This window comes from Triticum urartu, chromosome 4A (assembly GCF_056163025.1).
Source record: "Triticum urartu cultivar PI428250 chromosome 4A, HENAU_Tu73, whole genome shotgun sequence".
NCBI lineage: Eukaryota > Viridiplantae > Streptophyta > Magnoliopsida > Poales > Poaceae > Triticum > Triticum urartu.
This window is the reverse complement of record NC_141876.1, coordinates 143997668-144009717: the sequence shown is the minus strand read 5'-3', so window position 1 is coordinate 144009717 and position 12050 is coordinate 143997668. Positions and strand designations below refer to the sequence as shown.

The 12050-nt window shown below is 44.4% G+C and overlaps 1 protein-coding gene across 1 annotated transcript; it reads right to left on the bottom strand.

Annotated features, from left to right (window-relative positions):
- Positions 1–5378: 5378 nt before the first annotated feature.
- On the bottom strand, positions 5379–7028 carry LOC147975168 (uncharacterized). Its single transcript, XM_087520304.1, has 6 exons — positions 6669–7028; positions 6441–6563; positions 6345–6380; positions 6135–6224; positions 5991–6067; positions 5379–5919 (listed from the first exon to the last, which is right to left on the bottom strand). The coding sequence occupies exons 1-6, from the start codon at positions 7026–7028 to the stop codon at positions 5379–5381; spliced, it is 1227 nt and encodes a 408-aa protein (XP_087376430.1).
- Between the last annotated feature and the right edge of the window lie 5022 nt (positions 7029–12050).

Sequence of the window (12050 nt, the reverse complement as noted above, 5' to 3'; positions counted from 1 at the left end):
CCTCCTTTGTTTCTTGACATGGGTTCCAAGTCTCCTGGATCATATTCGGTGAGAAAATCACGTTCCCGAAGGTTTCATTCCGTTTGAACTCCGTTTGATATTCCTTTTCTTTGAAACCCTAAAATAGGCAAAAAAAACAACAATTCTAGGCTGGGCCTCCGGTTAATAGGTTAGTCCCAAAAATAATATAATAGTGGATAATAAAGCCCAATAATGTCCAAAACAGTAGATAATATAGCATGGAGCAATCAAAAATTATAGATACGTTGGAGACGTATCAACCAGCAGGCAAGCTTTTGGGTTTCTTGGTGTCTAACAGGGGCATTGAGGCTAACCCGGAGAAAATCAAGGCGATTACGTCTTTGGCTAAGCCGGCGTGCATCAATGACGTTCAGCGGTTGGCAGGTCGTGTTGCAGCTTTAAGCTGTTTCATAAGCCAGCTAGGTGAGAAGGCTATGTCATTATATAAAATGATGAAGAAAACAAATGATTTTGTCTAGAGTGATGCTGCTAACTCTGCCTTTGAAGATCTGAAAAGACAGCTCACTGAGTCACCGGTTCTTGCTGCTCCCGTTGATAAAGAGCCACGGTTGTTATATGTGGCCGCTAACACACGTGTTGTGAGTGTGGCCATTGTTGTAGAACGCAAGGAGGCTGGTAAGGAATATCTGGTTCAGCGGCCGGTTTACTACGTCAGTGAGGTACTCATTGAGTCCAAACAGAGATACCCACATTGGCAGAAACTCGTTTACGGGGTGTTCATGGCGAGCCGGAAGCTTAAGCATTACTTTTAGGGTCATCCTAGCACTGTGGTTAGCTCTGCTCCTTTAGTTGATATTATTCAAAATAGAGAAGCCAAGGGACGAGTCGCCAAGTGGGCCATTGAACTTGGGTCTCATGGTTTAAAGTACGTGCCACATACAGCCATCAAATCTCAAGCACTGGTGGATTTCATTAACGATTGGATGGAGTTGCAAATACCTAAAGAGAAGCCAGACGACACATATTGGACGATTCATTTTGATGGGTCTAGGCAATTGGAGGGCTCGGGGGCTGGAGTTGTTTTAACTTCCCCTCGAGGTGACAAGTTTTGTTATGTGTTGCGGTTGATGTTTCCTTGTACTAACAACACAGCTGAATATGAGGCTTTACTCCATGGTCTTCGAATGGCTAAAGAAATGAGTTTAAGCCGGGTACGGTGCCTTGGTGACTCAGATTCGGTGGCTCAGCAAGTATCAGGCAAGTGGGATTCCAAGGATCCTCTCATGGCGGCTTATCACCGTGAGGTTGACGCTGTTGCTGGACACTTCAAGGGTTATCAAGTGGAGCACATTGGCCGCAGAAAGAACGAGGCAGCTGATGCTTTAAGCCGGTTGGGATCTCAGCGTAAGCTGGGGCCACCTAACACTTTTTTAGATGTTCTTCATAACCCTTCTGTCAAGTTGCCTACAGAGGAAGACTTGGCTGTTCCAGACCCGGAAGCACAATTGGTGGCGGCTCTTCATGTCATTCCAGATTGGACGGTGCCGTATTTGGCAGGGTGAGTTGCTGGAGGATGAGACCTTGGCTAGACAGATAACCCGGTGGTCCAAGTTAATGACAATTTCCAATGGTGAGTTGTATTATCGCAGTGTCACCGGAGCGTTTCAACGTTGTGTCTCTCCTGAAGAAGGTCAAGAAATTCTTCGTGAGATCCATGAAGGAGATTGTGGCCATCATGCCGGTTCAAAGTCTCTTGTGGCCAAGGCTTTCCGTCATGGTTTTTACTGGCTAACGGCTCACGCTGATGCAGAGGATCTGGTCAGTAGGTGCGATGGGTGTCAAAAATTCGCACGACGGGCGCACGTGCCGGCTCAGGAATTGCGGATGATTCCAATTACTTGGCCATTTGCAGTCTGGGGGCTTGATATGGTTGGACCTTTCAAAGGATTCAAAGATAAAAAGACGCACCTTTTGGTGGCAGTGTACAAGTTCACAAAATGGGTTGAGGCAGAGCCGGTCAGTAAGTGTGATGCGGCCACGGCGGTTCAATTTATGAAGAAAGTGATCTTTCGTTTTGGTTTTCCACACAACATTATTACTCACAATGGCACCAACCTGTCCCAAGGAGCTATGGAAGAGTGCTGTCAACGAGAACATATCCGGCTTGATGTTTCATTAGTAGCTCACTCCCAATCCAATGGTCAAGCTGAAAGAGTCAATCAGGAAATCCTGAAAGGTCTAAAACCCCGGCTTATGGTCCCTTTACAATGGACGTCGGGTTGTTGGGTGGAAGAGTTACCCTCTGTGATATGGAGTATCAATACTACCCCTAACAGATCCACGAGTTATACGCCTTTCTTCATGGTCTATGGAGCAGAGGCAGTCCTGCCCAGTGACATCCGTCATGACTCGCCCCGAGTGGCGGCTTACGTTGAAGCTGATAACGAACAAGCCCGTCAGGATGCGCTTAATTTATTGGATGAAGAGCGTGACTTAGCAGCAGCCCACTCAGCGATTTACCAATAGGACCTGCGCCGTTATCATAGCCGCCGGGTTAAGTCAAGAACCTTTCAAGAAGGTGATTTGGTGCTCCGGCTCATCCAGGATCAGTCTGATGCGCACAAGCTATCTCCACCTTGGGAAGGATGCTTTGTGGTCAGCAAGAACTTGAATAACGGGTCATACTACCTTATCGATTTCGAGAGCACAAAGACTCACGTAAGTCGGAGGAAGAGACCCGCCGGCCGTGGAATATTGCTCAACTTCGGCCCTACTACACTTGAGCCACCGGCTCTCATAATGTACATACTTTGACGTTGTATATATTATGATAAATAATAAAGCAGGACCTCTGTCCTTTTTGCCTTAATGATCACATATCTTTTTTTATCTTAAGTATAAGATGACCAAGTGGAGGTTGATTGTATTCGAATTTAGCTTAACCCTTTTGGTCCGGCTCATGATCGTATTCGAATCTAGCCGTTAAAACCTCATGGTCACTAGGGGCTTCCTTGTCAAACATAGGTTGTATTCGAACCAAAGAGAACATAGCTATCATAACCCTCTTGATCGGCGCAAAGCCAAACTCACTAGGGGGCTTCTTGATCGTATCCGAATCATAGCTTAACCCCTTTTGGGTCTGACTTGGATCGTATTCGAATCAGGGTCCTTAAAAACCTCTCAAGGTCATTTGGGGGCTTCTTGTTCAAACATAGGTCGTATTCGAACCAAAGAGAACATAGATGTCGGTACCCTCTTGATCGGCGCAACGCCAAATCCACTGGGGGCTACATGATCGTATTCGAATCCTAGCTTAACCCCTTTGGTCCGGTTTACTGATCGTATTCGAATCAGAAGCCTCCAAATTTTTTCTTGATGCTTGATTTACATTGTTTGAAAGATGCTCTTTTATTTTACTGGTTTTTTGTTGTATGGAATCTAACTATAAGTATGGTTTTAATTTAAACCAGCTTGGTTCTTTGACAATAAGTTGACAATGTATAACAGTCATCAGGCATATGAAGGTATTGACTTCTAAAACGATTGGGTTGTCACCCTTACTGTCCGGGTCCCATAAGCCGGCAGTCCGGAATCAAAGAACACATGTATGACATTGCCGTTCATAAACAGACTTATCTGTGTTTTTTCTTTAATCAAAGGCTTTTCAGCCTTGTTTATCTTTACATCTGGCCCTGATTATTCCGCTATGGTAATTTCATAGTTATGTATTGGGTGTTTTGACCCGTCCAGCGATAAACCGCCAGGACAGTTTCTCATCTTTTACATACAGGAACAGGTTTAAACGCTACAGATTTGAGAAAGGATATAAAGCATATATTGACATGATGGATAAAAACAGTCGTACGCAGTATAATATGCACGACGGCATAGGCAGAACATGCAGTTTCAAGATAGGCTATTACAAGGTGTTGGAAGCCCAAAAGGTTAAAACTGTTTTTCTCCTAAGCAGATGTTAAGCTAAGGCCGGTTCATTAAGTCTTGGCCGGATTATTTTGGACGATTATGACTCCTTCCTCGCCGGTTCATCTCCCTCCACTGGTTGGAAGCTGGGCTTGGACCAATCAAAGCAATGAAGAGCAACAAACTCAACTTCATCATCAATTAGACCAGAAGGGTCAATTTCTGGGGCAAAGGTGTGTTGGCGAACCGGCGGGATAATATCTGTCACTTTATACGATGGAGTCGCCATCTTTTTATTCTCAACATCAAAACCCGGTTGATACTTATCAATATTGGTCTCATCGCCAAGGATAGTAGCCTGAGGACGAACTCCCCTCACACAAGCAGCAAAATCATCTTGATAAAATGGGGTCCCGTCTTCCTTAAGGCTGGGATACCCCTTGGCTACATCTGCCAGGTCTAGTTCCGGCACCCAGGCTTTGGAGTGGCTTAGAGCAGTTAGAGCTCCGGCTCTTGCGCAAGACCTCTTGACCTATTGGAATCTGGCAGGTAAGATATATAATTTCTTCAAGACATCACTCAATAGGTTTGGTCCTTGGTTGGCTGGGGAAATAATGACAAGCGCCCGTTGAGCTCCAGTGTACAGTTGCTCCACCAGGGTGTAAACCGCCTTGAGTTTTATCAAGCTGTTTTGGCTCAGATTGCTGCTCCGGGGACCTACGAGTATTTTAAAAGGTTAAGCAGGCGGCTCATATATCTGGCAAAAATAGAGTTTCAGTAAGTAATGCAACGACTCACCAAAGATTGCAGAGACCATCTGAGACACATGATTTTTTAAACCGGTGAGCTCAGTGGTAACCTCCTTGAGAGCCGCCTCGGCTGTCTCGGCACGCTGTACCAGCAAGGTTTTTTCATCAGCCCAAGATTTTTTCTCCACATCGAAACTGGTCTTCAGTTTCTCTGCTTCAGATAGGCTCAATTGGAGTTTGGAGTCGGCATTCTTTATCTCAATCTCTTGAGCCACCAACCGGGTCTTTGCATCAGTCAGTTGAGAACCGAATTCAGTGATGGCGGTCTACAAGACATGCCCAGGTGTGTCAAACATTTATTCCAATAAAGATCATAACGATTAAAGTCCCAAGTACTTTGCAATGCAACACCACTCGGCACTTGGGGGCTAATGTCTGCCAAAGCAATTTTTAAATGCACAAATGACTCTTCTATGATTAAAGTCCCAAGTGTTTTACAAATAACAACGCTTGGCACTTGGGGGCTAATGCATGATATTAAGAAAGTTTTTTCATCCTGAGCCGGATAACAACATTTATTTGGACTAATTCAAGATAGCTATGAAGTCAAGTACCGGTTCATTCATGATGAATTAAGCCAGCCCTTGGGGACTACAGGTGAAATTTATGCTAATCCGCTGGATTTAGGGAAAATCTAAGACAAAAGCATCAACCTATATCATAAGTCTACAGATCATTCAGGTTCATCATAATCTGGAGACTTGGGGGCTGGCAGAGTATATGTAAACTAATGAAAGTCGGAGAGCATACCTCATATTTCAGTTGCAGCTGTTTGACCATCTCAATTTCAGAGTCACGGCTGGAATGAACATGACTAAGGTATCCAGATAGCATGTCACTAACACTCAGGTGAGCATAGTGAGAGACGTCGAACCACACTTTCTGCCTTTCCAAAGCCTCTTGTTTGGCAGAGTGCCTGGCCAGTACAGTTGGATTGCCCTGCTCAACGAATCTACTACCAGTGATTAGAACGTCATTGTCAGAAGGCGCCGGTGGGTTGGCTGAGCTGGACGGCCCAATGGTGGATGGATTGAGAATGGTCTCATTAGCTGACGGCTCAAGAAGGTCTGATCGAATGTTGACAGGAAGGTATTCTGGTGCTTCAGATTGTTCAGGAGCAGGAGTTGGTATTGCCGGTTCAGGAGCAAGGTCTTTCGGGTCTTCCGCCGACTTAGCCACCCTGGCTTTCTTGGGTTTTGCTTGACCGCTAAGAAGAATTTCATGAGTCAGTATAATGATACAGATTTAAAGATGCAGAAGAAAGATAATTTTGTTTACCCATGGGCAGTCTTGAAAGCCGGAAATTGAGTCTGTGAAGAATCACCAGAAGAACGAGAGACCTCCCGCAAAAGTAAAATCACAATTTAAAAGAGAAAGGAAGAAGATTCATTGACAAAAGCAAAAGTCAAAGGTGAAAGAAACCTCATTCTGGCGTTTCCGAGGAGTCTTTGGTAAGCCGGAGAGCAATTCATTGTCGTCATTGGTCCGGTCCTGACGGCGGCTCTCATGTTGCTACTTTTTCAAAAGAAAATGAGGATCCAAATAAGCCAAAGGGTGTGAAAACCTTACTTTTCGTGTTACCAGTCGTGGTTTCTGTCTTGGCAAAGGTTCTGAGTCGGAGGAAATAGTTACCTCTTCTTCTACTACCTGGCTAGCCCCCATGTCGTCCTGGCAATAGTCAGTGTCAATAAGGTTGTTAAAAAACAGTCCAAGAGAGTCAAGGGCTACCTCCGACTCAGAAACATCATCCAGCTTGAACATATCAGAAGCAGTTCTTTTCTTCTTGGACTTTCGGGTTGTCTTCTTGGCGGCTATGGCGGCGGCTCTAGCCTTCTTAGCAGCTTCATGATCCTATTTTGCCTTCCAAAAGTTAGATTTTGCCTGTAGGCAGATAACAGGTTAAAAGTCATGCAAGTACTTAACTACTGAAGGAAAAAGTGGGTCAAGGGGATTTACCTCTGGTGCCGGGTTAAGTTTGCAGAAATGATTCAATCCAACTTTACTGCAGTCCTCGTATTTACTGTTTACGAGGGTGGTTGACATTTCAACAATGGCTTCTTTAGTCAGTTGCAAAGAGCTATGATGCAAAGGGTCATCTGGTCCTCCGGCATAGGTATACATCAAGGCAGAGCGGCGGCTCAGAGGGATGACCCGCCATGCGATCCAACAACGGATCAGATCAACTCCAGTTAGGCCGTTTCCCAATAAGGCTTGAATCCTTTTGATGGATGGGATAAGCTTCTTGCGTTCAGCAGTAGTAAGCTTGTCAGGGAGCACAAACTTAAAGTCAAGACGCTCCGCGCGATAACCCGGCATTGGTCTTTCATCAGCTAGCGACGTGTCTTTGCAATAAAACCAAGTTTGGTTCCAATCCTTGGGATGGCTTGGTAAGACTACTAAGGGAAAGACAGCACCCTGTCGGTGCTGAATCGAGATTCCACCAAGTTCCAAGCTAAGGCCGTTGGTGCATTCATTCTGGCGGTTCAAATAGAAGTACTCTCTGAAGAGTTCAACAGTAGGTTCTTCTTGAAGATAAACCTCATAGAGAACTTGAAAATTGCAGATGTTGGATATGGAGTTGGGTCCAAGATCTTGTGGATGAAGCTTGAAAAAATGCAGAACATCTCTGAAGAACTTTGATTCGAGTGGTGAAAAACCCCGGTTCATGTGATCAGTAAAGATGATGACTTCACTGTCTTTGGGCTGAGGTCGTTCTTCGGCCGGGTCAGGAGCACGATAGGACATAATGTTCTTCTCCGACAAATATCCGATGGTGACAAAATCCTTCAAAGTGTTATTAGTGACTGTGGAAGGGACCCAGTTGCAGACTGTTGGCGCCTTTGACGGCATAATGAAAAGGACGAGCTGAAAAGAAAGTATTTTGTCGGTTCAAATTAGTTGGTGGAATTACAGGTTAAGTGATTATAGTATAGATGAGTAATGGCGGCTTAAGTAAGGGCTAATGATATATGAAGGAAAAATGAGCCGACATGATAAGCCACCAGGGCTAAAGATATTCGAAGGTTGCCTGAGACATAATTGACTAAGTACTAAGATAAACGAGTTTCACAAGTTTTTGCTACTATTTTGGATCAAGATGGTTCAAAAAACAAAAATAAATCTAGACCTAAAAAACCAGCATAGAGGAGTTCATCAGTTCTAAGGAGGCCTTTGTACAAGGAAAAGGGATCTACTAGCATCTGAAATGGATGCAAAACAACTACCGCATGAGTTCCATGCTTCTTTTAGATCAAAGAAGGATGCGGTGGAGAAACTACAAAGAATCCGCGATGAACAACGAAGAACACAGAAAGAACTCACAAACCCTAATGCAGATCTAAGGTATGAGAAAGCAAGGACTTACGGACGCAGATCTACTACGGAGGATCACCGCCGTTTCTCTGGACAAACTCAGGTTGATGCAGCGGCCAAGGTTGAGGACGACGGTGAGCGTTGCGGCGGCGGAGTTCGAGCGCTGAAGGTTGCGAGAGGAAGAAGACGATGGAAAAGGGAGAGAATGAGAAGAAGACCTGTCGTGGCTATTTATAAGGAAAGACTGATAAGTGAGCGCAACAAATGAGGAGGCTGAAACATGGTTATCCAGCTACCCAGGTGCCTTGATTTTCAGAAAGGCATTAAAGATAAAGATCCGTTAAAGATGACATGGTGGCGGGTTTCCGAAAAATCCGGAGATGACGTCATGGCGGGTTACAAGGCTTTCGCAGCAGTGATAGATGGATTTTTCTAAGTGTTGGAGATTGACAAGAACAAAGTTCAAATCAACCTGGGGCCTAATGTTGGGGATATGACTACCAGGCATGACCCGCCCAGGAGGGGCTGGGTCAATTACAATGGCGGGTTACTTAAAAGAAGCCCGAAGAGTATACAAGGTGACGGTTTACGATAAGGCTTGTAGTAGGCCCAAGTGCGGAGGCGGCTTAAGGCCCGTAAATGTAAACCGCCATGTATGAATAAGACTTGTAAAGTAAGGCATGTAAAAGATGTCACCGAGCCGGACACGTTCTATGAGCCGGCCGGGACTCTGTAGGCCGCAAGGCGTCAATCCGTGTATATAAGGGGACGACCCGGCGGCGGCTTAGGAGAAGAAACAGATCAAGGGCCAAGCTAGCGTGTTTTCGCTCCTTGGTCATCGAAACCTAGCAATACCACAACAACTGGACTAGGCTTTACCTTCACTGTAAGGGTCCGAACCAGTATAAACCTCTCGTGTCCTTTGTCCCGATTAACCCCTTTAAGATTCCTAGTTGCGATGGCTCCACGACTAAGTCCTTTCACTAGGACATCTATCGTGACAATTCCATGACATTACTGCTCAAGTGAAGAAGCCCAAGTCTGGACCTAAGCCTGAGACTGAGTGCTTCTACTACAAAGGGACTGGTCACTGGAAGCGGAACTGCCCCAAGTATTTGGTGGATAAGAAGGATGGCAAAGTAAAGGTATATTTGATATACATGTTATTGATGTGTACCTTACTAATGCTCGCAGTAGCGCCTGGGTATTTGATACTGGTTTGTTTCTAATATTTGCAACTCGAAACAGGGGCTACGAATTAAGAGAAGATTGGCTAAGGAAGAGGTGACGATGCACGTGGGAAATGGTTCCAAAGTCGATGTGATCGCCGTCGGCACACTACCTCTACATCTACCTTCGGGATTAGTTTTAGACCTGAATAATTGTTATTTGGTGCCAGCGTTAAGCATGAACATTATATCTGGAGCTCATTTGATGCGATATGGCTATTGATTTAAATCAGAGAATAATGGTTGTTCTATTTATATGAGTAATATCTTTTATGGTCATGTACCCTTGATGAGTGGTCTATTTTTACTAAATCTTGATAGTAGTGATACACATATTCATAGTATTGAAGCCAAACGATATAAGTTTAATAATGATAATGCAACTTATTTGTGGCACCGCCGTTTAGGTCATATTGGTGTAAAGCGCATGAAGAAACTCCATGCTGATGGGCTTTTGGAATCACTTGATGCTTGCGAACCATGCCTCATGGGCAAGATGATAAGGCTCCGTTCTCCGGAACAATGAAACGAGCAACAGACTTATTGGAAGTAATACATACCGATGTATGCGGACTGATGAGTGTTGATGCTCATGGCGGGCATCGTTATTTTCTGACCTTCACAGATGATTTGAGCATATATGGGTATGTCTACTTGATGAAACATAAGTCTGAAACATTTGAAAAGTTCAAAGAATTTCAGAGTGAAGTGGAAAATCATCGTAACAAGAAAATTGAGTTTTTACGATCTGATCGTGGAGGTGAATATTTGAGTTATGAGTTTGGTCTTCATTTGAAACAATGCGAAATAGTTTCGCAACTCACGCCACCCGGAACACCACAGCGTAATGGTGTGTCTGTACGTTGTAACCGCACTTTATTAGATATGGTGCGATCTATGATGTCTCTTACTGATTTACCGCTATCATTTTGGGGTTATGCTTTAGAGATGGCTGCATTCACGTTAAATAGGGCACCATCGAAATCCGTTGAGACAACACCTTATGAACTGTGGTTTGGCAAGAAACCCAAGTTGTCATTTTCTGCGATGCTCATGTGAAAAAGCTTCAACCTGATAAGCTCGAAGCCAAATCGGAGAAATGTGTCTTCATAGGATACCCAAAGGAGACTGTTGGGTACACCTTCTATCACAGATCCGAAGGCAAGATATTCGTTGATAAGAATGGATCCTTTCTAGAGAAGGAGTTTCTCTCGAAAGAAGTGAGTGGGAGGAAAGTAGAACTTGTAACATCCCAAAATTCTAAATTTTGGAATGTTATAATAAATAGATAGATTGATTGTTTGTTTGATTGTTGTGTGATTGATTGAGTGAAATTCGAAACTTTTTGAAAGTTAAATGAGAGGGAATAAAAGGACTTTCCCAAACTTTCACCTTTTGCATTTTGATCTCCGTGAATTCAAATCCTTTTCAAATACAAAACCCCCAAGAGAAGATGACATGACTTCTTCCATTTAAATAAATGAAAAGGGTTTTGAAAAGATTTGAATTTCATTTGGAAATATTTCAATTCATAAACTTCAAGCAACTCAATGATTTTCATTAGAGAAGATAAAATGACTTCTTCAAATTATATGAAATATGAGTTGGGAGTTTAAAAGGATCAAAATTTAAAATCCTTTTGAAATTATTTTCAATTTGGAGTTATTTGGGTTTTATTCAAATTATTTTTCTCCAAAAATAAAATATATGGAAAATAGGGTAACATGATTCCCTACATCAGAAAATTGGAGAGAAATAAATTTGAATTAATTTTGGTATTTTTATAATGATTTTTATTGGATTTTATTAGACCAGTAGCACTCTTTGAATTATCTGAATTTGTGTGAATTTTATTTAATGCTAGGAAAATGTTCAGCTTGTAGAAAATCTTTTTCTGAAAATTTTGATATATTATATGCCTATATAATATTTTAGTTTATTTTGTTTTTGTTATTTTTGTTGTCTGTGAAAAATGTTTAAAAAAATAAAAAAAATCTTTTCCGCCGACTGGGCCGGCCCAGCACCCAACCGGGCCAGGCCAAGCCCAGCCCAGCCGAGCCGTCCCCGACCTCACGCAGGAGGCCGGATCCCGCACGCCACCGCCGCCGCCTCAGTGTCCGAGCCGTCCCCGCCGCGGACTCCTCGCTGCCTCTCTCCTTGCCCCTCCCGCAAGCCGTCCGCCGCCCCCGACTCTTAAATAGCGGAGCCGCCCCGCCTCTCTCTCCTCCCTCACACTTCCCGCGCCGCCGCCCTCGCACACCACCGCCCGAAGCTGCTGCCGCCTCCCGCTACTGCCTCCTGCTGCTGCGCCGCCCGCTCGCCTCGCCGCGCTCTTCGCCGCCGCCGCCGCGCCGCATTCCCGCCGCATTGCCCTCGCCGCCCCGCACCGCTTCCACCGCCGCCGTCGCATAGCGCCGCCCCGAGCCGCAGACGCCGGAAACCGCCGCCGCCGACGACCCGCGGACCGAACCGGTATAGCCATTGCTTCGACCCGGTTTATTTAGGGTTATCTCGGTTTTTCTTTAAACCCAGTTTTCCTATTTAAATCTGTTAATTAGTAAACGTTTTCCAGTCAGTAGTTTTAGTGAACGAATTCACTATTTAGTCCTAAACAGTGAACATATTCGTTCGCTAGTGTCCCACAGTGAACGTTCGTTGTTTAGTATATTCCTTTTCTTTTTAATTTCCGGCAGGGACCCGTTTGTGAATAATTTTCTTACAGATTAGTCCCTCTGCTTCAAACGACCACAACTTTTTGCTCGTTTGTCCAAATCCAACGAAACCAACGCCCACTTCT

Bases quoted from the DNA above. Each gene is read 5' to 3' on its own strand.
- LOC147975168 (XM_087520304.1), bottom strand. From the start codon at position 7,028: ATGCCGGGTTATCGCGCGGAGCGTCTTGACTTTAAGTTTGTGCTCCCT. The intron at 6,381-6,440 runs GTAGCCCTTGAC...GACTATTGCCAG, and splicing joins ATGATGTTTCTGAGTCGGAG to GACGACATGGGGGCTAGCCA. The intron at 6,068-6,134 runs GTTTCTTTCACC...TAAATTGTGATT, and splicing joins CTCGGAAACGCCAGAATGAG to TTACTTTTGCGGGAGGTCTC.